At 47.2% G+C, this 26,035-nt stretch overlaps 1 protein-coding gene and 2 long non-coding RNA genes across 11 annotated transcripts in view; 1 reads left to right on the top strand and 2 right to left on the bottom strand.

Annotated features, from left to right (window-relative positions):
• Positions 1-1,573: 1,573 nt before the first annotated feature.
• LOC110968516 (son of sevenless homolog 1) overlaps positions 1,574-26,035 on the bottom strand; it is a 28,766-nt gene continuing 4,304 nt past the window's right edge. The window contains 22 exon segments of the mRNA XM_051945159.1: positions 1,574-2,354; positions 2,357-2,525; positions 3,677-3,798; positions 4,159-4,203; positions 4,312-4,585; positions 4,663-4,779; positions 5,038-5,210; positions 5,280-5,397; positions 13,151-13,313; positions 13,409-13,528; positions 13,611-13,833; positions 13,945-14,048; positions 14,148-14,264; positions 14,463-14,544; positions 14,774-15,435; positions 20,990-21,117; positions 22,947-23,045; positions 23,952-24,062; positions 24,392-24,535; positions 24,684-24,893; positions 24,988-25,152; positions 25,244-25,375. Coding sequence (XP_051801119.1) covers positions 2,053-2,354; positions 2,357-2,525; positions 3,677-3,798; positions 4,159-4,203; positions 4,312-4,585; positions 4,663-4,779; positions 5,038-5,210; positions 5,280-5,397; positions 13,151-13,313; positions 13,409-13,528; positions 13,611-13,833; positions 13,945-14,048; positions 14,148-14,264; positions 14,463-14,544; positions 14,774-15,435; positions 20,990-21,117; positions 22,947-23,045; positions 23,952-24,062; positions 24,392-24,535; positions 24,684-24,893; positions 24,988-25,152; positions 25,244-25,375 — 3,780 coding nt within the window. The 3' untranslated portion in view covers positions 1,574-2,052.
• Positions 15,443-19,859, bottom strand: LOC127533073 (uncharacterized). Of its 9 annotated transcripts, none has more exons than XR_007940639.1 (3): positions 19,062-19,859; positions 17,496-18,940; positions 15,443-17,392 (listed from the first exon to the last, which is right to left on the bottom strand). It is a non-coding gene; the product is annotated as an uncharacterized LOC127533073 (long non-coding RNA). The 9 variants fall into 9 exon arrangements; XR_007940641.1 differs by having other exon boundaries at positions 15,443-17,874; positions 17,939-18,940; XR_007940640.1 differs by having other exon boundaries at positions 15,443-18,013; positions 18,078-18,940.
• On the top strand, positions 20,604-20,978 carry LOC127533074 (uncharacterized). Its single transcript, XR_007940645.1, has 3 exons — positions 20,604-20,631; positions 20,704-20,727; positions 20,848-20,978. It is a non-coding gene; the product is annotated as an uncharacterized LOC127533074 (long non-coding RNA).

Below are 26,035 nucleotides of genomic sequence, written 5' to 3'. Positions count from 1 at the left end.
GGTATTTAAGGTGGACTATTGCAGGTTGTTCTCCTCTTTGCGTCTTCTCTGAAGAGTGGAAACATGGGAGCCTCAAAACAACTGTCAAATGAGCTGAAAGCAAAGATTGTTCAGCATCATGGTTTAGAGGAAGGAAACAAAAAGCTAGCTCAGAGATTTCAGCTGTCAGTTTCCACTGTGAGGAACATAGTGAGGAAATGGAAGACCACAGGCTCAGTTCTAGTTTAGGCCTGGAGTGGCAGACCAAGAAAAACCTCAGCTAAGCAGAGATGAAGGATGTGAGAACAGTAAAACTCAGCCCACAGAGCAGCTCCAAAGACCTACAACATGATCTTGCTGCAGATGGTGTCACTGCATCGTTCAACTGTTCAGTGCATTTTGCACAAGGGGATGCTGTATGGGAGAGTAATGCGGAAGAAGCCTTTTCTGAACACATGCCACAAACAGAGTCACTTGAGGTTTGCTAAAGCACATTTGGAGAAGCCAGCTTCATTTTGGAATAAGGTGCTGTGGACTGATGAACCTAAAATGGAGTTATTTGGACATAAGGGGCGGTATGCATGGCGGATGAAGAACACAGCATTCCAAAACAAACACTTGCTGCCCACAGTAAAATGTGGTGGTGGGTCCATCATGCTGTGGGGCTGTGTGGCCACTGCAGGTACTGGTAATCTTGTTAAAGTTGAAGATCGCATGGATTCCAGTCAGTATCAGCAGATTCTTACCAACAATGTTCAAGAATCAGTGACAAAGTTGAAGTTGTAGTGGGGCTGGATGCTTCAACAAGACAATGACCCCAAACACTGCTCAGATTCTACTCAGGCATCCATGCAGAGGAACAAGTAGAACATTCTGGAATGACCATCTCAGTCCCCAGACCTGAAAATTACTGAAAATCTGTGGTGTGATTTAAAGCGGGCTGTCCATGCTCAGAAACCATCAAACCTGACTGAACTGGAGATGTTTTGTAAAGAAGAATGGTCAAAAATACCTTCAACCAGAATCCAGACCCTCATTGGAAGCTACAGGAAGCGTTTAGAGGCTGTTATTTCTGCAAAAGGAGGATCTACTGAATACTGATGTCATTTTTCTGTTGGGGTGCCCAAATTTATGCATCTGTCTACTTTTGTTTAAATAATTATTGCACACTTTCTGTAAATCCTATAAACTTCATTTCACTTCTCAAATATCACTGTGTTCGTCTGCTATATGATATATTTAACTGAAATTGCTGATCCGAACAACCAGTGATTTAGAAAGAAAAACCTTGAAAATTATCAGGGGTGCCCAAACTTTTGCATACTACTGTAAGTATACTGTTATTGCATTACACTCAATGTGTCTGTTTAGTCCAGATATAATGGATACAATTCAGTAAAACCAGCTGCAGGTCTTTTTGGTTCCTGAAGACGTTCCACCTTCATCGGTTCTGAGTCTCTGACCCGGTTGGAACCAAGGCTCAGGCCTGGAGGTGTGAATGCTGATGAAGCTTCCTGGGGACAGACCTGAGAACCTGAGAACCTCCTCTGTTCCAGTGGATCGGTGGTTCTAAAATAACAACAGGACCCAGTGGTTCCTTCCAGCTCAGTGGTAGAAACATGTTTATTCCCTTGTTTTTAAGAAGCGATCATCGTCATCACGTTGGTTTACATCTTCATCAACAATCAGAGACAAACAATATGAGGTCCAGCAGAACCACTACAGTACCTCTGTGGTTCTGCTGCAGTACCTGAGGGTTCCTGACACCTCTTCAGTCTGTAGAGAACCACGTTACCCAGAACCCTCCCTGTTCGGCGTGAGGTGATCAGGTCCCATCAGGTCCCAGCTCACAGATGACAGACACAAATGAAGAACTGACCACAAACACATGAAAGTTCTCAAAGGTTCTGAAAGTTCTGCAGCCGCTGGCCGCCTCAGAGTTTCATTAGAACGTCCTCATTGGTCCATCAGGAGATTCAGTCCATCGATTGGTTTGTTCTGATCCAATCAGCTGTAGTGTTAGCTCCGCCTCCTCCACAGGCTGTCCAATCAGCAGCCCCCTGAGGTTGTCCATCACAGTGCAGGGGGCGTGTCCAGCAGGGGGGCGTGGCCCATGGATTCCCTCTTGTAGGTCTTTGGGGGCAGTTTGGGGACGCCGTGACGGGGGGGCACCGGGGGGCCGTCCAGGGGTAGGAGGGGGAGGGGCGGGGAGGGCAGGGGGAGGGGCATCTTCCTGGAGGTCGGGGTGGGGGTGGCGGGGGTGGAGGGAGGGAGGGGCGGGGAGGAGGACAAGGTCGTGGGGGCGGGGCAGACAGAGGTGGAGGTGGTGGAGGGGAAGAAGGCCTGGGGCAGGAGGTCGCAGCGGGGGCGACCCTGGGGGGTGGCAGGAGGTGCAGGGGGGAGCTGAGGGGCTCCCGGGGGGGCAGCAAGGGGGGGCTGTCCGGGGGCGATGATGACGACAGCGATGACGAGTAGCGAGGTGGGAGGAGCTTACAGGTGGGCTGACGAGGTGGGACGGCAGGGGGGCTGTCCAGCTTCGACATCATCTGAGGGGGCGGATCAGGAAGTCACATGATCAGGTACATGCTCATGTTCTCATCATGTTCTAATGTTCTCATCATGTTCTAATGTTCTTGTCATGTTCTAATGTTGTAGTCGTTCTAATATTCTTGTCATATTCTAATGTTCTCATGTTCTAATGTTCTCATCATGTTCTAATGTTCTAGTCATGTTCTAATGTTCTCATCATGTTCTAATGTTCTAATGTTCTTGTCATATTCTAATGTTCTCATGTTCTAATGTTCTAGTCATGTTCTAATGTTCTCGTCATGTTCTAATGTTCTCATCATGTTCTAATGTTCTAGTCATGTTCTCATGTTCTAATGTTCTCATCATGTTCTAATGTTCTAGTCATGTTCTCATGTTCTAATGTTCTAGTCATGCATGTTCTAATGTTCTCATGTTCTAGTCATGGTCTAATGTTCTCATGTTCTAATGTTCTAGTCATGTTCTCATGTTCTAATGTTCTCATGTTCAATTGTTCTCGTCATGTTCTAATGTTCTTGTCATGTTCTAATGTTGTAGTCATGTTCTTGTCATGTTCTAATGTTCTCATGTTCTAATGTTCTAGTCATTTTTAATGTTCTCATCATGTTCTAATGTTCTCATGTTCTAATCATGTTCTCATGTTCTAATGTTCTAGTCATGTTCTAATGTTCTCGTCATGTTTTAATGTTCTAGTCATGTTCTCATGTTCTAGTCATGTTCTCATGTTCTAATGTTCTAGTCATGTTCTCATGTTTTAATGTTCTAGTCATGTTCTCATGTTTTAATGATCTAGTCATGTTCTCATGTTCTTGTCATGTTCTCATGTTCTTGTCATGTTCTCATGTTCTTGTCATGTTCTAATGTTTTAATGATCTAGTCAAGTTCTCATGTTCTCATGTTCTTGTCATGTTCTCATGTTCTTGTCATGTTCTCATGTTCTAATGTTCTAGTCATGTTCTCATGTTCATGTCATGTTCTAATGTTCTAGTCATGTTCTAATGTTCTAGTCATGTTCTAATGTTCTAGTCATGTTCTAATGTTCTAATGTTCAAGTCATGTTCTAATGTTCATGTCATGTTCTCATGTTCTCGTCACGTTCTAATGTTTCGTCACGTTCTAGCAGAAAGAGTAACGATATTGAGAACGGTACCTTGGAGGGGGAGGACTCTGCAGGAGCAGACTCTGGTCGTCTGCGAGGAGGAACCGGAGGAGGAACCGGAGCATCTTCAGAACCTCGACTAAAACTCACCATGGAGGAGACCGAGGAGGACCCTGAGAACCAGCGGGGCACAGAACACACAGGAGAACATCAGAGAACACACAGGAGAACATCACAGAACACACAGGAGAACCTGAAAACACAACAGATGTGATACACAGCAGCTGATTGGCTGGATGACTCTCAGGTGCCTCTGAACAGGTGACCTGTCAGCTGATGGTTTCCATGGAGACAAGCTGTTGCTATGAAAGTGAGGGATGCTCAGCTGATCCATCAATCGATTTTAGATCAACATCAGATCGATATCAGCTGTGATCAAAGTGATCAGGACAAAAACATGCAGGTCACATGACGGAAACTTGACCACAGGTGAGTCAGAGAGACAGGTGAGAGAGACAGGAGGCCATACTAACGTGGACCATGAGGCAGAGAGACCACAGCAAAGATGCTGTCGCAGGCTGCAGGAGGAGAAACACAGTAAGAGAAAATCTGAGAAGAGAGAAGGTAGGGTCTGTGGGCGGAGTTAGTGTCTGTGGGCGGGGTTAGTGTCTGTGGGCGGGGCTTACTGGAGTGGAAGGGGCTGCTGGGGCCCTGCGGTGAGTCGAACACGCTGCCTACGTCTGTGGAGCTGGACGCGGCCGAGGCAGGGGGCGGAGTCAGAGGCGTGCGGGGGGAGTTGGGGGCGGAGACTGCACCTCCCTCGGCCTCGCTGTCGGGGATCCGGCTGTAGCTGATCTTTCTTGGCTCGTTCTGCAGCGGTGTCGGGTGTCGCATGGTGCCGGGCCGGGCGGAGGTGGGGCGGATTCCTGGAGACTTCAGCGGACAGGTGTACTTCTTGACCTGGGAGGGAGGGAGAGACAAGTGTTCATTCTGTGCTGATGCTGAACGTGATGAGGTGTTGCCATGGCGACACTTACAAACCGCGGAAGCGAGCGAGCGTTTCTCGGCTCGATTTCCAGAGATTTGTTGAACAGGTGATCGGCGAAGTCCTTCTCAGACAGGTCCTCCATCGGGTTCAGGTTCTCGAAGAACTTCTGCTCCACAGACAGAACATCAGCATAAGTTAGAACACCTGAGGAACACCTGGCAGGCATCACACCTGTGTTTTCTAATTATTTAGGTAGATGAACACTGGACCGTCAGAGGTTATCGGACTAAAAGCTGATTTCTAAACTCCTTGTTCTACTAAACAGCCTCTGAGCACCAACGCTCGGAACATGTCCAGGTCTGAGGAGAACATCGGACGTTTGTTCCTGTACATGACGGGATGCAGCAGAATAAAGTGGACTGACCCGTATGTCAGCCTCGCCCCTCAGGCAGTACGGCTGGTTCTGGTACTGCTGGATCTCTCCCGTGATCTCGGCTACTTTCCGTCTCTTGCTGAAGTTGATCAGGTCTTTGCCGTGGCGCCGCAGGAAGTCGGGGTTTCCTTCCTCCGTCTTCAAGATGTTGGTCAGGTAGATTCCTGCACACAGACACAGGTGTTATTCCACTGTCGGTCTACCTGAACAGACAGGTGGGAGTCGGAGCGTACCAAAGAAGGGCACACAGGGGGGGTTGATGGAGCGCAGCTTGGCCAGGTACTTCTTGTAGTGGTCCTCGCTCAGCTCATGGGCCTCCTCCAGGATCTTCCTCTGGCGACTCGGAATTTGCTGCAAGCACAAAACAAACGAGTACCTTTACAGAACCGTCTATGCTGGGTATAGGTGAAGGAAGATGCTCACAGAAGGAGCAGTTTGAGTTTTGGGTTTGTTGTGATTGAAGATGAGCGTCTATTTGAGAATGTATGGAACCTAAACTGAGAAAACAAAGGTTCCTCACAGCGATGCCACAGAAGAACCTTCTTGTAAGATGTTCTTCAACAAACTTTTTCTTTATGCGGTTGTTTCAAGAACCCCAAAGAACCACCAAAATGACTCCTTTACGTACCAAAAATAGTGGTACAAATGCAGATTCTTTATGGAACCATTTTGAAGATAGTTCTGTCCAAGTCCTTTTGGACACACCTGGGGACTTCCTGGCTGTAGTCTGACTGCAGGACTTGACAGTAATTTAAACACAATATAAGAATTTCCAGCCTTTCTGGGTTCCTTCAATTAGGAGATATTTTACTATTGTGGGTTCCGTTGTACCGACAGAACATGTTCTAAGATTCCAGTTTGAGGTTTGTGAAACCGTGACTTTTTAGTTTTTTGCCATTTTTAAAATATTTTATCGACCGAATGGTTCATCCAGAATTAAATCATGATTAATGCTGATACCAAAGAACTGGAACCTTTAAAGAACTGTCCTTAACAGACGAGGTGATGCTGCTGGACCATCGTTGTTCTGGCAGGACTCAGGTGTTGCTGTTTGTACACAAGGGGGCGCCCTCACACCATTCAACAGGACAGATTCCGTCATTCTCAGGCTGTTGGAGATTTAAAACCCTCACAGGTTCTGAAATCATGCAGCAGCACCAGAAGAACCTCCAGATGTTCTTCTGTCTAATCAGAAACTCTCTGCTGGGTTAACGGAACCCAACACAGAACGGATGTTTTGTGTGAACAGGCTGATCAGGTACTAAAACATTTTACTATGTAACAAATACATCTGATCTGATGTTCCACTCCAACCTAAAGTCCTGTGTGGAACCAGAACATGAAGAGAGAGCACTCAGAGATGTCTTCTGGCAGTAGGACTCAGAACGATGGAAACCAGAGAAATAAAACACTTCTTTGATTATTTATTTTAAAAACTGTAAAAATATTAGAAATGTTCTTTCCAGGTTTTTGTCCTCCGACGTTACACTCTGAGCTGATGAGGTCTCCTCATCCTGGAGATGTTCTTCTATCTCCATGTCTCCAGATGTTTCCTCTCTACTCTGCTCATCAGCTGTAGAAAGATGTTCCACACAGCCTGCAATTCAACCTGAAACTCTCTGAATGTTCTGGTCTCAGCTGAGTCAGCCCTGTAGAACCAGAACCAGAAGGAGAAAGGTTCTGGCTTTTTGGTTTTGAAGCTAAGGCTACCTCCATATCTAGCATTAGTGTTAGCATGCTAAGCAACACAGCTAACAGGTCATTTATGGATTGATGATTTTTGCGCTGGTTTTTATTCCGCTTGTAGAGCTGCATTAGACATTGTTGCTCCTGTAAAACTCAGGCTATCTAAACCAAAGCCTGATCCCTGGTTGAACGACGCTACGCACTGCCAGACGTGAATACAGAAAGGCAGAAAGAAAATGGAAAAGGGACAAGCTACATGTGTCTTTTCAGAATCTGAGAGATGGTTGGCATTCCTATCAAAATACCGTCAAAGATGCAAAAAGTAGACACTTTTCTGACATCACTGTTTCCAACAGTAACAACCCATGTGTTCTGTTTGACACTATTAAAACAGTTCTTAGAGCTCCAGAACCCCACTGCTCTGAGGACCCATTGAAGAGGTGTGAGGACTTCTTGCAGTTTTTCATTCGCAAAGTGGAGAGCACTAGAGCCCTTATCAGTTGTCCTGCATATGACCCAGGCACTTCAGTAACTTATTCTGCTACTTTTAATCAATTTGAACTTGTCAGCCTGCATCTTTTGGAACAAGTTTTTCGTCAAATGAGAATTACAGGTTCCCCCACTGATGTGATCCCTCCTGACACTGGCACCTTATGTCCTAGATATTGTTAATGGCAGCGTGGCCAGTAGTGTTGTCCCTTCATGTTTTAAATATGCAGTGGTACAGCCTCTGCTAAACTTCTTTTATTTGCTTTTACAGTGCCTTGTGAAAGTATTCGGCCCCCTTGAACTTTTCAACCTTTCGCCACATTTCAGGCTTCAAACATAAAGATATAAAATTGTAATTTTTTGTCAAGAATCAACAACAATTGGGACACAATCGTGAAGTGGAACAAAATTTATGGGATATTTTAAACTTTTTTAACAAATAAAAACCTGAAAAGTGGGGCGTGCAATATTATTCGGCCCCCTTGCATTAATACTTTGTAGCGCCACCTTTTGCTGCAAGTCTCTTGGGGTATGTCTCTATCAGTTTTGCACATCCAGAGACTGAAATTCTTGCCCATTCTTCCTGCAAAACAGCTGGAGCTCAGTGAGGTTGGATGGAGAGCGTTTGTGAACAGCAGTCTTCAGCTCTGCCCACAGATTCTGGATTGGATTCAGGTCTGGACTTTGACTTGGCCATTCTAACACCTGGATACGTTTATTTGTGAACCATTCCATTGTAGATTTGGCTTTATGTTTTGGATCATTGTCCTGTTGGAAGATAAATCTCCGTCCCAGTCTCAGGTCTTTTGCAGACTCCAACAGGTTTTCTTCCAGAATGCTCCTGTATTTGGCTCCATTCATCTTCCCATCAGTTTTAACCATCTTCCCTGTCCCTGCTGAAGAAAAGCAGGCCCAAACCATGAGGCTGCCACCACCATGTTTGACAGTGGGGATGGTGTGTTCAGGGTGATGAGCTGTGTTGCTTTTACACCAAACATATCGTTTTGCATTGTGGCCAAAAAGTTTGATTTTGGTTTCATCTGACCAGAGCACCTTCTTCCACATGTTTGGTGTGTCTCCCAGGTGGCTTGTGGCAAACTTCAAACCAGACTTTTTATGGATATCTTTGAGAAATGGCTTTCTTCTTGCCACTCTTCCATAAAGGCCAGATTTGTACAGTGTACGGCTGATTGTTGTCCTATGGACAGACTCTCCCACCTCAGCTGTAGATCTCTGCAGTTCATCCAGAGTGATCATGGGCCTCTTGGCTGCATCTCTGATCAGTCTTCTCCTTGTTCCAGGTGAAAGTTTAGAGGGACGGCCGGGTCTTGGTAGATGTGCAGTGGTCTGATACTCCTTCCATTTCAATATGATTGCTTGCACAGTGCTCCTTGAGATGTTTAAAGCTTGGGAAATCTTTTTGTATCCAAATCCGGCTTTAAACTTCTCCACAACAGTATCTGGGACCTGCCTGGTGTGTTCCTTGGTCTTCATGATGCTCTCTGCACTTTAAACAGAACCCTGAGACTATCACAGAGCAGGTGCATTTATACGGAGACTTGATTACACACAGGTGGATTCTATTTATCATCATCAGTCATTTAGGACAACACTGGATCATTCAGAGATCCTCACTGAACTTCTGGAGTGAGTTTGCTGCACTGAAAGTAAAGGGGCCCAATAATATTGCACACCCCACTTTTCAGGTTTTTATTTGTTAAAAAAGTTTAAAATATCCAATAAATTCCGTTCCACTTCACGATTGTGTCCCAATTGTTGTTGATTCTTAACAAAAAATTAAAATTTATATCTTTATGTTTGAAGCCTGAAATGTGGCGAAAGGTTGAAAAGTTCAAGGGGGCCGAATACTTTCACAAGGAACTGTAAATGCCTTCATTTTAAATGCCTGTACCTGTGTGATCTGCTGGTTCTCTACATCCCATCTCGCTCACTGAAGTTGGCAGATCAAGCTCTACTGGCAGTGCCAAAGACCAAGAAGAAGCTGAGGGGTGATCGTGCTTTTTCTGTGGCTGCTCCTAAACTGTGGAATGAGCTCCCACAAAATATCAGACTGGCCGATTCTCTCCCTACTTTTAAAAACACATTTTTTTTTAACTTGGCCTACGGCTCAGCTTAGAGCTGACTGTTACTGTACAACCTGTGTCTTTGTCTTATTTTATACTTGCACTGTTTTATTTGCATTTTATTTATTTTATTTGTTTTAATGTGTACAGCACCTTGGTCAACAGCAGTGGCGTGCACAGATAGACACCAGGTGGTGCTACAGGCCCTTGCCCTCAGCATCAACCAGGTGCCCTCCTGTCTGAACTTTAAAAAAAAAAATTAAACACACCCACAGAGGCACGCACTCTCTGTTGTCTCTGTTGTGAAGTAGCCTGTCTCATGCAGCGCTAAACAACCGTGCCTAAATAAGCCAACTGCTCGTGTTAGAAAGCCCTCATATTTCGACTGGAGTGTTGTCCGGGTTGTGTTGTCTATGTGCATTTCCTCCTTTGCTGAGTTAATCGAATGTTAATGTTTTTTCCGTAATGTCCCTGAACGCACCTCTACCACCGTGTTTTTCTCTGTCGCTGCAGTTTGTTGACAAGTTTCTTCCGCACATGTTCGGACTGAATGCGTGTTGCATTTTTCCTTTACTTGCTGTGTGTAAATGACCAAAGGTGAGTGGTCTTGTGTTCCCCCAGTGCAGACCGTGATTATACACTGTTCTTTGTTACCTGTTGGTTGTTATTGATCCTTTATGTGACGGACATTAGCTTAGCTATTAGCCAATCACGTTGTCGATTGCCGTGTCTGGTTTCGTTGCTAATGTTATGTGAGTTAATGTGATTGAAATGCTAAGCCACACACATCATTTTACAGTTTATACTATTGTGTTTATGTGTGTTTTACGTTATTTCTCAGTATAATTATTATTATTTGTGGCTGTACTTATGTTACTTTATTATTCCTGTTTGTAATATTTCAGAACCACAGCTCTCTGTAGTACAGCAGCCTTTTGAGTTATCCACCAATAAATACCAATAAGCTGGAGAGTCTGGCTGCCTGTTCTCTAAGCAGAACACCTCATACTTTGTGACACTCTGAAACCACCCACCTGGAGACCCTCTCTCCTTTTTAGCCTACCTGCTTAACAAGCTCCACTACCCATAATAATAATCATTTATTGACATAATATGATGACCATGACCACACCACCAGTGTTATCTGGTGAATCAGTATCCTATAACTGAATATTTAGTGTGTGTAGGTTTATTATTAGCCTACATTAGGTAGAGGCAACACTTGCTGAGACTTATTTGCTAAATGACAAAAAGAAAAAGTAGCTTTTAAATGTCTTAATGGTCTTGGGCCCTCTTATTTATCTGACCTGCTTTTATCATATCAACCCTCGCGGGTCCTGAGGTCCTCCTGCACTGGACTTTTAATTATTCCTAGAGTGAATACAAAAACCCACGGGGAGGCTGCTTTCAGCCATTATGGCCCTCGACTATGGAATAGCCTGCCGGAGAGCATCAGGACTGCAGAGACTGTTGATGTTTTTAAAAGGAGGCTCAAGACTCCTTTCTTGACGCACTGAGCCCTTCTCTATCTACCTTTACATTTAATATGTATACCGTTATTGCAGTACATTCACTCTGTTTCCCCCTGTGCTATTTCTCTGAGTGTCCCTGGTCCCAGAGCTGGATGCTTCAGATCTGTGGTTGATGTTCCACCAGCTGGTCCAGTCTCCATCATGTCCACTGTGGGATGCTGCTGCTGACCTTCCTCCAGCCCTCTGCTTCCAACTCCCTTTTTCCACGAGTCAACTCTGCATCGCCTTCACTATACTGTTATGCTAACTTACATACTGTTTGAATTTTACTGCTAGCTATATATGGAGTATGTTTAATGTCAGAGCCGTACATCATCAGAGTAAACTATGAGTCAGTTTTCAATGTTAGCTTATACTTTGTCTGTGTCACATATCCTGTCATACATGTATCCAAATGTGTGTTGTGTTTTCCGTGCTTTCCCACCCCTCCCTCTTCTCCCATCCCTCCCCCTTGCCCTCCTCTGTCCCTCTCAACCCCCCCGGCCAGCAGGCAGATGGGTCCCCCCTATATAGAGCCGGGTTCTGCTCGAGGTTTCTTCCCTGTTAAAAGGGTGTTTTCTTGCCACTGTCTCCTTTGGGCTTGCTCTGGGGGTCAGGCATATGGGTTCTGTAAAGCGTCTTGAGACGATTTGACTGTAATTGACGCTATATAAATAAAATTGAATTGAAAAATTGAAGACTCACCTTTTTGGTTTGGCTTTTAACTAATTTCTTTTAAACTTTTAATTCTTCTATTATGTTATTTTTACTTCTTATAGCTCTTCTGCATTTTATCAGTATTATATCTTAAAACATTATTATTATTATTTATTATTTATTTATTTGTCTGTTTTATCTCTACATTTTTAACTTTCTTAAAGCTTTTAATTTTTATGCATTATACCTGCTTTTTTTTCTCGTTAGTCTTTTAGTTCTTAGCTTCAGTGTTTCCTCATGGGAGGCCTCCACACTGGGATGTATGCCCGGTCTGCCCGCGGGGGGCGTTGCCCTGGAGGCCTCCTGGGCCCGCGGGGCTGGGGCAGCTCTGCATTCAGTGCGGGGTCTGCCCCTGCCCATCGGTGTCTGGGTGGTCTCTGTGGCGGCGCTCTCTGTGGGCTGTGGAGCATCTCGGTGTGGAGGGCTCCCATAGGTGTTTCCCCACATGGTTCCTCAGTGCCCTGCCGTGTCTCAGCACCGTGTGTGTGTGTGTGTGAGCGCATGTGTATATACATTGTATATTGTGTGTATATGTGTGTATATATATATATATATATATATATATTGTTGGTTATACTATGTTTTTTAGTCTCTCTGTTGTTTTATTCTTTTATTTTGTGAAGCACTTTGTGTTGCATTTTAAATGGATTAAAGGTGCTATATAAATAAAGTTTGATTTGATTTGATTCTGCCTTGTTGTAGCCTAACGTCAGGAATCAGACTTGATGTTGTCGATCTCTGTTAATTTACCAACGGCAGCATGAAGGGAAAGGATCCAGAGAGACAAAGAAAGGGAGCTCCATGTCATTTACAGTGATACAATGTGTTATTGACCCTTTGTGTGTTATTAAGATGTTAAGGGCTGTTACAGAATTTTTTTTTTCAGATCTCACACTGTTAGTGGTTCTACACGCTGCACAAGGTGCCCTTTTTTCCACTGAGCACCTGCCCCCAAAACGTCTGTGCACGCCACTGGTCGACAGTGTTGCTTTTAAAGTGCTTTAGAAATAAAGTTGGATTGGACTGGAGAGAACATCACTGTTGAGAGGACGGAACATCAAAAGATCTGCATCGATAAACCAGCTGTGAATCTCAGGAACTCCTTCAGGTTTCATTAAACACAACGTACCAAGTCATGTTTTTGGGTTTAAAGCAGAGAGCATTGTGGGTGTTTAGCAGCAACGCGCACCATGACAAATACTTCTGTGGAGGTTCATGACCTGAAATGTTCCACCTTTTAATCGTAGGAGCTTCAGGAGGAACCAGTCGGAAGTCCAGCTGGTTCATCCTGAAGCTCCTAGATCTCCAGGACCTGGATGAATCTAGCAGCAACGGGCACCATGACAAAGACTCCTGGAGGTTCATGACCTCTAACCAAACTCAGGTGTTTAGGAGGAACTGGATCAACTAGAATGGAGCTCCTAGAACTTACTGATGGATAACGCTTAATGTGTGAGTGTGGTTTTTAAATTTTTGTCATACAGCCGTGATAAAAGATGAATTTCTGTTTGTACTTGGAACAGACAAAGTTATTCTATTCTACTATCGGTTAAGAATGTGAGGTGTGTGTCTCTGTGATCATCATGTGGTAACATCTATGGTGAACAGGTGAGTTACCTCAAAGGTGTGGTCCAGTCTGTAGACAGGTGAGGAGTTCATCGCGCTGACGACCTCCAGGACGCCGTTGAAGTTGTTGAGTTCCTGAAAGACCTGCAGGATCTCTATGATCCGAGAAACAACAGCAACTCGTTCTTCCAGGTTCTCCGTCTCTACAATACACCTGCGGAGAGAACGGCAGGTAGCGTCAAGCCGCTGCACACAGCACCTCTACCTGCATCTGGTGACATCAGAGTGATGTCACAGCGAAGGTCTTACTTCTCCAACCACAGTGTGAGGTTGGTGGTGTGTCGGATCATCCTCAGCAGGTTGGGAGAGTGGATCTCTTTGTCCTCTTTGGTCCAGACGCTGCCGACCAGCTCAGACGGTTGCACCGCCCTGCAGGGACAGCCCACAGGTGAGACAGGTGAGAGACAGGTGTGAGACAAGTGAGACAGGTCAGACAGGTGAGACAGGTTACCTGTAGAAGTCGGACTCCAGCAGGGTGAGCTGGCGTGCAATCTCGATGGGGTGCAGCGTCATGAGGTCGAACTGCTCAGTGTTCCCGGGTTTACAGATGTGCCACTCGATGGGGGGCGGGGAGTTCTGGAAGGTGATGCTGTGACTCGGAACACTCACCTGGACCTGCTTCTTCCTCTGGATGATCTTAGTGATCGACTCCACCCACTTCCTCATCGCCTTCCCTGGAACACACCACATCCTTTACCTGTAGCTGAGGATACACACACCTGGGCACCTGATTACCTGTCTGAACATCAGTACGACTATGCTCAGGTGTTCCTACAGGTGTTCACCTCTGACTGAAGCTATGAACTCCTCCAGTCGACTCAACAGGTGAGCGTCTCTCTCGAAGTCGTAGAAGTGATGTTCCACCCAGTGTCGACACACATTCAGCACCCTACAGGAGGAGAAGGAGCTCACAGGTAAACAGACGGGTGTGCGACAGGTGCGTCACAACCTGAGTTGTTCTGAGATCAGGGTTCAGGTGTGTCTCTACCTGAGCTGCACCGGCTGAACAAACTCTTTCCGAAAGCGTTTTAGTTCAGCGCTGAGCGGCTGCTCTCCTCCCTCCATCTGGTCAACATCAGTCGGCCTCGGCTCCGGGATCTCAAACCTGAAAGCACCACACACACCTGTAAACACACCTGTAAACACACCTGTAAACACAACACACCTGTAAACACCACACACACCTCTCCATACTACTGCCAGAACCAGAACTTTGATGGTTCCAGGGTCTGGATGAACTCTGAACCACATGACCTCACTGAGGCGTTCTGATTGGACGCTGAGGTCCGACAGGTGAGCTCACCTCTCCATGAGCAGATCCAGCAGCTCCTGAGGTTTACAGAACGACCGGTAGGTGGTCAGGAAGGTCCTCACGAAGTTTGGATCTGGAGGAGAGAACAGGGGGTCAGGACCAGGACTGGCACCAGGACCAGAACAATACTGAGCCTGGGCCTGGGACTGGGATTGGCACCAGGACCAGGACCTCAGACACTATATTTTCTGCTGTTTGGCTCTTCTTGGACCCCAGATCAGTTCCTACCAGAATACTGTCAGTGATCAATAATCGATAATCAGTATCACCTGGTCCCACCTGTGTGTGACATCACGCCTCACCTGCATACATGTGAAACGTGAGCCTCTCGATGAGCTTCAGGACCGTCCCTGCTTTGATGATGGGGATCCCGGACTTGGACTGGACGTTCTCCTCGAACACGACGTTCTCCTCAGAGTCGGGTTCTGCAAAGCGGTACAGCTCAGCCCCTGGCAGCCTCATCTGCTCCTCCTTTTCCTCCTGCAGCATGGCCGAGTCCAGCATGCGCTCCAGCGTGCTGCGGTACTGCAGCGAGATCAGCGCCGCCATCCAGCCATTCTTCTCTTCGGCGGACTTGGCGGCGAACACCACGCTATTGCCGTCCTTTAGGATGATCTCGAAGGCGTGCCGGTACTCGCCCTCCTTGTCATCCTTGTCATTGATCTGGACTTTGCGCATGAAGAACTTCTCCTTGAGGCGGTACTCTGCGGTGGATCCGGCCCCGGGAAGCCTCGGCGGGCCGTGGTTGGACTTGCAGCAGATCATCAGGCCATCGAACAGGAAGATGTGGCGCTCATGTTTGGCGCCGACGCGGGTCAGCGTACCCTCCATGATGAACTCGTTGCAGCACTGGCCAATGTCCTTCCCCTCCCAGCCGTCGATGTTCTTCTGGATCTCGTTCATCTTCTTGATGGCCAGGTGCTTCCCCTTCATCTGGTGGCTGTAGAAGCGACACGCTGACTCACTGCACACCACCGAAGAAGGGCAGAAGAAAAGACCAGAGTTAGTGAGGAGGACCAGAGGTTTCTGGTTCCACTAAACAGGGGTTAGTGCTATGAGATGGACCCTGATGCATGAGGAACGGTTCTCCATCAGGTCAATGACCTGCAGCTAACAGAACGACCTGAAGCTAAGAGAACGACCTGCGGCTAACAGAACGACCTGCGGCTAACAGAACGACCAGCGGCTAACAGAACGACCTGCGGCTAACAGAACGACCTGCGGCTAACAGAACGACCTGCGGCTAACAGAACGATCTGCGGCTAACAGAACGACCTGCAGTGAACACAACGACCTGCAATGAACACAACGATCTGAAGCTAACTGAACGACCTGAAGCTAAAAAACAACCAGCGGCTAACAGAACGACCAGCGGCTAACAGAACGACCTACAGTTAACAGAACGACCTGAAGCTAACAAAACGACCAGCGGCTAAAAAACGACGTGCAGCTAACAGAACGACCAGCGGCTAACAGAAAGACCTGAAGACAACAGAACAACCTGAAGCTAAAAGAACAACCTGCGGCTAACAGAACGACCTGAAGCGAAAAGAACGACCTGAAGCTAAAAGAACGACCTGAAGCTAAGAGAACGACCTGAAGCTAAGAGAACGACCTGAAGCTAGCAGAACGACCTGAAGCTAGCAGAACGACCTGAAGCTAACAGAACGACCAGCGGCTAACAGAACGACCAGCGGCTAACAGAATGACTTGAAGCTAACAGAACGACCTGTGGCTAACACAACGACCTGCAGTGAACACAACGACCTGCAGTGAACACAACGACCTGCAGTGAACACAACGATCTGAAGCTAACAGAACGACCAGCGGCTAACAGAATGACTTGAATAACAGAACGACCTGTGGCTAACACAACGACCTGCAGTGAACACAACGACCTGCAGTGAACACAACGACCTGCAGTGAACACAATGATCTGAAGCTAACAGAACGACCTGCGGCTAACAGAATGACCTGCGGCTAACAGAATGACTTGAAGCTAACAGAATGATTCTTGAATTGATTCTTTATCAGGTCTGAATCGCCACGTGATTGGACGTTAGTGGACCTATCAGACTACAGATCAGACCCCCCCCCCCCCCCATCAAGTGTTTCTTCACATTATCATTGGGACGTGTCTACATCATGTGACAGCTGGGTGAGTACTGATTGGATGGCGTCCTCGGCTCTGTACAAACCACTGAGGAAGCTGTGATGTCCAACAGGAAGTGAGGTCACAGTTGGGAGACCTCTGATTTCAATCTGCTGTGACAGAGACACAGTGACATCATCATAGCTGTGACATCGTCACATCAGCAGAATGAACGGACTGCTCCTTTAACTGAGTAAGTGGCTAATCCGCCAACACACTGCATAAACCCCTGAAGAATGCAGAAACAAAACAACTACACAACCTGGTCAACACCTACAAAACCTGGTCAACAACTACACAGCCTGTCAACATCTACACAACCTGTCAGCATCAACACAACCTGTAAGGATCAACACAACCTGGTCAAAAACTACACAGCCTGTCAACACTTACACAACCTCCCAGCATCAACACAACCTGTCAACATTAACACAACCTGTCAGCAACGACACAACCTGTCAACAACTACACAACCTGTCAACAACTACACAACCTCTCAACAACTACACAACCTGCCAACACCTACACAACCTGCCAACACCTACACAACCTGTCAACACAACCTGTCAACACCAACACAACCTGTCAACACCAACACAACCTCTCAACAACTACACAACCTGCCAACAACTACACAACCTGCCAACACCTACACAACCTGTCAACACAACCTGTCAACACAACCTGTCAACAACTCCTACACAACCTGTTAACAACTCCTACACAGCATGTCAACACCTACACAACCTGTCAACAACTCCTACACAACCTGTTAACAACTCCTACACAGCATGTCAACACCTACACAACCTGGTCAACACCTACGCAACCTGGTCAACTCCTACACAGCCTGTCAACAACTCCTACACAACCTGTCAACAACTCCTACACAACCTGTCAACAACTCCTACACAACCTGTCAACAACTCCTACACAACCTGTCAACAACTCCTACACAACCTGTCAACAACTCCTACACAACCTGTCAACACCTACACAACCTGTCAACAACTCCTACACAACCTGTCAACAACTCCTACACAGCATGTCAACACCTACACAACCTGGTCAACACCTACACAACCTGGTCAACACCTACGCAACCTGGTCAACACCTACGCAACCTGTCAACACCTACACAGCCGGTTAACAACTACAACTACACAACCTGTCAACACCTACACAACCTGGTCAGCACCTACACAACCTGTTAACAACTACAACTACACAACCTGTCAACACCTACACAACCTAGTCAGCACCTACACAACCTGTTAACAACTACAACTACACAACCTGTCAACACCTACACAACCTGGTCAGCACCTACACAACCTGTTAACAACTACAACTACACAACCTGTCAACACCTACACAACCTAGTCAGCACCTACGCAACCTGTTAACAACTACAACTACACAGCATGTCAACACCTACACAACCTGGTCAACACCTACACAACCTGTTAACAACTACAACTACACAACCTGTCAACACCTACACAACCTGGTCAGCACCTACACAACCTGTTAACAACTACAACTACACAACCTGTCAACACCTACACAACCTAGTCAGCACCTACGCAACCTGTTAACAACTACAACTACACAGCATGTCAACACCTACACAACCTGGTCAACACCTACACAACCTGTTAACAACTACAACTACACAACCTGTCAACACCTACACAACCTAGTCAGCACCTACGCAACCTGTTAACAACTACAACTACACAGCATGTCAACACCTACACAACCTGGTCAACACCTACACAACCTGTTAACAACTACAACTACACAACCTGTCAACACCAACACAACCTGCCAACACCTACACAACCTGCCCACACCTACACAACCTGCCAACACCTACACAACCTGTTAACAACTACACAACCTGTTAACAACTACACAACCTGCCCACACCTACACAACCTGCCAACACCTACACAACCTGCCAACACCTACACAACCTGTTAACAACTACAACTACATAACCTGTCAACAACTCCTACAAAACCTGTCAACTACACAACCTGTCAACAACAACTACACAACCTGTCAACACCTACACAAAATGTCAACACCTACACAACCTGTCAACACCTACACAACCTGTCAACAACTCCTACACAACCTGTCAACAACTCCTACACAACCTGTCAACACCTACACAACCTGTCAACAACTCCTACACAACCTGTCAACAACACCTACACAGCATGTCAACACCTACACAACCTGGTCAACACCTACGCAACCTGGTCAACACCTACGCAACCTGGTCAACACCTACGCAACCTGTCAACACCTACGCAATCTGTCAACACCTACACAGCCGGTTAACAACTACAACTACACAACCTGTCAACACCTACGCAACCTGGTCAACACCTACGCAACCTGTCAACACCTACGCAACCTGTCAACACCTACACAGCCGGTTAACAACTACAACTACACAACCTGTCAACACCTACACAACCTGGTCAGCACCTACACAACCTGTTAACAACTACAACTACACAACCTGTCAACACCTACACAACCTAGTCAGCACCTACGCAACCTGTTAACAACTACAACTACACAGCATGTCAACACCTACACAACCTGGTCAACACCTACACAACCTGTTAACAACTACAACTACACAACCTGTCAACACCTACACAACCTGGTCAGCACCTACGCAACCTGCCAACACCTACACAACCTGCCAACACCTTCACAACCTGTTAACAACTACAACTACACAACCTGTCAACACCAACACAACCTGCCAACACCTACACAACCTGCCCACACCTACACAACCTGCCAACACCTACACAACCTGTTAACAACTACACAACCTGTTAACAACTACACAACCTGCCCACACCTACACAACCTGCCCACACCTACACAACCTGCCAACACCTACACAACCTGCCAACACCTACACAACCTGTTAACAACTACAACTACATAACCTGTCAACAACTCCTACAAAACCTGTCAACTACACAACCTGTCAACAACAACTACACAACCTGTCAACACCTACACAAAATGTCAACACCTACACAACCTGTCAACACCTGCATTTCCATCTCCCTCCACCAGTCTTTCTCCACCCTTCTTCTATGTTCAGCAGCATTCATGGAGCCCTACTTTGCTACTTCAGCCAGGATCTTTCATCACCTGAGGATCAAACAACCTGGTGCAAAAACCCAAAGAAAGAGGAAAGAGACCTACATCCTCATGTCCAGCAGCTGGCCATCCACCCATCCGTCCTCCACTTCTGCTGCTGGTGGTCCAAGTAATCAGAGTAAAACCAGAGGAACAGAGTAAAGCAGCAGCAGAGCTTTTCCCTTCTAAGCCTCTGAGCTCTTTTCTTTCTCACAGAGAACAATAAGCAGCAGAGCAGCTCCACCCACATTCTGACGCCATGTCCTCCAGCCCAGTCCTCCACCTCCAGCTGCGACCCTGACGAACCCTCCATCCGGGTTTATTTTGGTCCAAAGGGAAACACACAGGATGGGAGGAGCCCCCAACTGTTTCTACTTACTGCACTGCTGTTATGAGAGTGTGTGTGTGTGTGTGTGTGTCTGTTTTAACCTATTGTTGTGTAACTGTTGCTGGCCTGGAGCAGTCTGTAGTTTTACTTCTGTCTGTTCAGGTAAACTCTGCTGCTGACAGTCATGTCCTCCACATCTGTGTATTACACATGTATATATACAGCTGTTCACACAGGTGTGTGTACAGGTGTTTATACAGGTGTGTGTACAGGTGTTTATACAGGTGTGTGTACAGGTGTTTATACAGGTGTGTGTATAGGTGTTTATACAGGTGTGTGTACAGGTGTTTATACAGGTGTGTGTATGGATGTGTGTACAGGTGTGTGTACAGGTGTTTATACAGGTGTGTGTATAGGTGTTTATACAGGTGTGTGTATGGATGTGTGTACAGGTGTGTGTATAGGTGTTTATACAGGTGTGTGTATAGGTGTTTATACAGGTGTGTGTACAGGTGTTTATACAGGTGTGTGTATAGGTGTTTATACAGGGGTGTGTACAGGTGTTTATACAGGTGTGTGTATAGGTGTTTATACAGGTGTGTGTATGGATGTGTGTACAGGTGTGTGTATAGGTGTTTATACAGGTGTGTGTACAGGTGTTTATACAGGTGTGTGTACAGGTGTTTATACAGGTGTGTGTATGGATGTGTGTACAGGTGTGTGTATAGGTGTTTATACAGGGGTGTGTACAGGTGTTTATACAGGTGTGTGTATAGGTGTTTATACAGGTGTGTGTACAGGTGTTTATACAGGTGTGTGTACAGGTGTTTATACAGGAGTGTGTACAGGTAGACCTACCTCAGCCTTCTCTTGGCGAGGCTCCTGGAGCAGATCCTCTCCATGCTGCTTTGCAGGTTGAGCAGAGCAGTGATGGCCTGTTTCAGACACTCTTTATCCTCCTCATCCTCACTTTTCTCCTCCAGTTGCTATGGAAACACAAGGGGTGGAGTCAGTCATCAGGAACACCTGTCCAGGTGCTCTGTCTTCAACAGACTGTATTTCACCTGAGAGGTAACATCACGAGCAGGTGGACAGACCAGTACTTATAGGGACAGAACAAGAGCTGCTGACCAGGACCAGAACCAGGACCAGGATCAGGACCAGAACCAGAACTAGGACCAGGACCAGGACCAGGACCAGAACCAGGACCAGGATCAGGACCAGAACCAGAACCAGAACCAGGACCAGAACCAGGACCAGGACCAGGACCAGAACCAGGATCAGGAACATAACCAGAACTAGGACCAGGATCAGAACCAGAACTAGGACCGGGACCAGGACCAGGACCAGAACCAGAACCAGGATCACTAACAGAACCAGGATCAGGACCAGAACCAGAACTAGGACCAGGACCAGGACCAGAACCAGGACCAGAACCAGGACCAGAACTAGGACCAGGACCAGGACCAGAACCAGAACCAGGACCAGGACCAGGACCAGGACCAGAACCAGGACCAGGATCAGGACCAGAACCAGAACTAGGACCAGGACCAGGACCAGGACCAGAACCAGGATCAGGAACATAACCAGAACTAGGACCAGGATCAGGACCAGAACCAGAACTAGGACCGGGACCAGGACCAGGACCAGAACCAGAACCAGAACCAGGACCAGGATCACTAACAGAACCAGGATCAGGACCAGAACCAGAACCAGGACCAGGACCAGGATCAGGACCAGAACCAGAACCAAGATCAGGACCAGGACCAAGACCAGAACCAGGACCAGGATCACTAACAGAACCAGGATCAGGACCAGGACCAGAATCAGGACCAGGACTAGTACCAGGAACAGAACCAAGACCAAGACCAGAACTAGGACCAAGACCAGGACCAGAATCAGGACCAGGACTAGTACCAGGAACAGAACCAGGACCAAGACCAGAATCAGGACCGGAACCAGAAACAGAACTGGAGCCAGAACCAGAATCAGACACAGAGCCAGGACCAGGACTGGAACCAGAACCAAGACCAGGACTGGAACCAGGACCAGAACCAGAACCAGAACCAGAACCAGAGCCGGAACCAGAGCCAGAACCAGGACCAGGACCAGAACCAAGACCAGAACGGGAACCAGAGCCAGAACCAGGATTGGAACCAGAAACAGAACCGGAACCAGAGCCAGAACCAGGATTGTAACCAGAAACAGAACCGGAACCAGAGCCAGAACCAGGATTGGAACCAGACTTTGCTACGGCTGAAGACCGTGCTGTCGGTCCAGAAACAGACCCAGATCAGGATAAACCTCCAGCCCCCTCCCTGTGACCCCGTCAGCTGGGAAATAATCTGCAGAACATGACTGGAGGTATTTCAGAGATTTAACCTCAGCGGACAAAGAGGCTTACAGCAGTGGAAAGTCCCAGACCAGGACCACAGGGTCCACAGGGACCACAGGGTCCACAGGGACCACAGGGTCCACAGGGACCACAGGGACCACAGGGACCACAGGGACCACAGGGACCACAGGGACCACAGGGTCCACAGGGTCCACAGGGTCCACAGGGACCACAGGGACCACAGGGACCACAGGGTCCACAGGGTCCACAGGGTCCACAGGGACCACAGGGACCACAGGGACCACAGGGACCACAGGGAGCAGGTCTGACCAGGACCTGTTCCTGCGTACTACATGGTGCTGTAGGGTAATGAGGTAATCATGCGACCTGGTGGTTGGCAGGTTTGGACAGATGTGGACAGGTGTGGACAGGTGTGGACAGGTGTGGACAGGTGTGGACAGGTGTGGACAGGTGCCTCACCTTGAGGATCTCGAACAGGTGCAGGCAGTGGTAAACAGGAGTGAGCAGCAGTCTGGGCAGAACGTACTGAACAGCCTCTTTGAAGCCTTCACAGATAGACTGAAGACACAGACACATTATCAATAACATCATCATCAATACTAATATTTAGGGCTGGCCCGAATAGTGGTTTCTGGCCTCCGAATATTCGGGCCCTATTAAAGACGAACATCTGGATATTCATTCCGCCCCCTAACGTCCGGGGTGGGGGGGATGCGGCGGCGCGGAGATGGCCCGAATAGTCGGATCCGTTTATCTGGTCTCCCGGGTCCACATTTTGCCCTCGTTTAGTCTTTGGTTAAACTAAAGAATTCCCAAACACCATTCTTCAGCATCTTGTCTTCTGTTTATGCAACAAAGTGAAGCGTGACGTCAGAGTCGGCAGCCACCCGGCCATTAGGGTGGTGTTTACAAACACGAACGGAGGAGCCGAAATGAACCGAAGAACACGGTGGGATGAGCCGAAATGGGCCGAAGGCGCAGGGAAGAGACGAGCTCCGAATATTTTCGTCTGGGGGGAGGAGGGGGTGATCACATAGACATATGTGTATATGTTTATGTGATCACAGGACGAGATGAGCCGATGTGGGCCGAAGGCGGAGGGAAGACAGTAAGGCTGAATATTCTTTCCGCCCTGTGACGTCCGACGGCGGGGCGGCGGAGGTGAATATTCGGATACCAAAATTAATATCCGGATAGTGCCGTAGCGAACGAATATTCAGATATTCGGGTCCAGCCCTACTAATATTACCATCATCATGATCCTGACCCCAAGCTTTTCCCTCCATTATTAGACTTCCAGTAATTTATATTATTGAGTTATTTTTATGTTGTATTGTATCGTACTATGCTGTACTGAAATTATTGTATTATGCTCTATTATACTATATTATGTTTAGACCTGTCTAAACATGTTCTTGCAGCACATAAGTGCTATGATGTCACAGATCAGGGGGCGGGGCTTACCTGCAGGTGGAAGGCAGCTCCTGGTTTGGAGACCTGACTCAGGAAGTATTCATGGAAACCTGATCGCAGGATGTCCTGAGCGTACGTCTCATAGGGGTCAAAGGCCAACTCCTGATGGTCAAACAACACATTACACAGAACCAATCAACCTATCAATCAATCAATCAATCAGTCTCATCATTCGAAGGGCTTCTTCCCACAAGCTGTGAGGACTCTAAATAAAGTACCTTGATTCTAATACGTTTTTTTTTAAAAATTTTCTTAAGAACTTTTTATTGGATCTCAGTACTTTATTCTTCAGTATTTTATGTAGCATTTGTGTGTTCTCTGTTCCTTTTACTGTCCTATTTTCTCCTGTATTTGTTGTTTTTAGATGTTGACAGTGCACTTTGAGCTTCTTGCACTGAACTGAACTGAACCAACCACACAGCTGTACTGACCTCAGCCAGGTCCTCGAAGCAGCTCCCCACCAGAGGGTGAGGACTTCCTTCATCAGTCATCTCCACCGTGTCCTCAATCAGACCCAGGAGCTTCACCGTCACCTCATGGATGTCCACGATCCGGCTGAAGATACTGTCCACATCCTGCAGACCAATCACCGATCAATCACACTGATCAATCATTGACTAGTCACCGATCAATCACTGGTCAATCTTTCTGGTGTGTACTGATCAGTCTGATGTGCACTGATCAGATGAGTGTGTCTAATCAGACAGGTGATTGATTACGTACGTGCTGGGAAAAGAGCATGTGGCTGGAGTTGAAGGGCTCCCTGAACACCTTGATGAGCAGGTTCAGCTGCCTCAGGTACTGTCGACCGTCCGCCATGAAGCTCCGCACCAGCTCGTAGTAACTCTGCTCCTCATTGGCTGACGGCTCCTCGTCCATCAGAGGGAACCCGCTGATGTCCTCCTCGTCCTGGTGGAACATGTCCATCAACACCTGCAGACACACACAGGTGAGACACACAGGTAGAGCTGTGTTACTGAGTATTGTTACAGCGTTGTGTTACAGTGTTGTTACGGTGTTGTGTTACCTTATCTGCACACATGGCCACAGTGATGTCCTGCTTGGAGATCTCGTAGTGTCGGATGTTCCTCACGTAGTTTCCTGCCAGCTTCAAGATGTCAGCTGAGATGTACTCCAACACAGCCACCATGTAGACCGACACCTGGTGGTCGATCTTATAGCCCAGCACTTCCTGCAAGGCATCATGGGAAACAGTCAGAGCAGGGCATCATGGGAAACAGTCAGAGCAGGGCATCATGGGAAACAGGAATGATGATATGCACCTTGAGCAGGGGGTGGATCTTGTCGACAGGTAGAGCCAGCGGGTTCCTCCTCTTCCTCTTCTCGATAGCAGCCTGAGCGTCAGCAATCGCCCACTTATCGATGGGGTGAGGAAAACTCTTCTGGACGCGCTCCTGAGGACAGGGGAGGACGGGTGAGAACAGGACCCAGACTAAACATCTGTATTCAGCTGGTCTCAGCATCTGGACCTTAACTGGTCTAAACATCTGGACCTTGATAGGTCTCAACACCAGGGGCCTCATTTATAAAGCTTGCTTACGCACAAAACAGGGCTAGAAAGTTACGTTTCTATGCAAAGGTTGTGATTTCTAAAAACAAACTTGGCGTGAGAATGTGCACACCGGTGCTCCAACTTTGATGCTTGCTTAAGCACATTTTGGAGACAGAGGGAACGGCAGTGATGGAGGACGAAGTGGTGAATTGAAACCAGATTGATCTCAAACCTTTATTGTTATCACATATTAGACTTGTAGAGCCGGATAATCATAAACCCTCATTGTTGTAGATGTTCATATAGTGCGTCATTCGGCCGACGACTGTATTTGCAGAACTATGTTCATATATCAAACTTCCATCTTCAAATGATACAGAGCGGTGAGTGGCACTGATTGATTACTGATTTGGAAAAGGCCTGTGACAATCAGTCCAGTCGCTGATCAAGTGGATAAATAGCGGGTGACAGCCGTGTGTAATGTGGCACAATGGATGAGCTGGCGTTGCTGGAAGATCATGTTAAGAATGGAGAGAGATTTTAGGGATAACGGGGATTTGTC

This window comes from Acanthochromis polyacanthus, chromosome 3 (assembly GCF_021347895.1).
Source record: "Acanthochromis polyacanthus isolate Apoly-LR-REF ecotype Palm Island chromosome 3, KAUST_Apoly_ChrSc, whole genome shotgun sequence".
Lineage (NCBI taxonomy): Eukaryota > Metazoa > Chordata > Actinopteri > Pomacentridae > Acanthochromis > Acanthochromis polyacanthus.
This window is presented reverse-complemented; position numbering and strand designations above follow the sequence as displayed.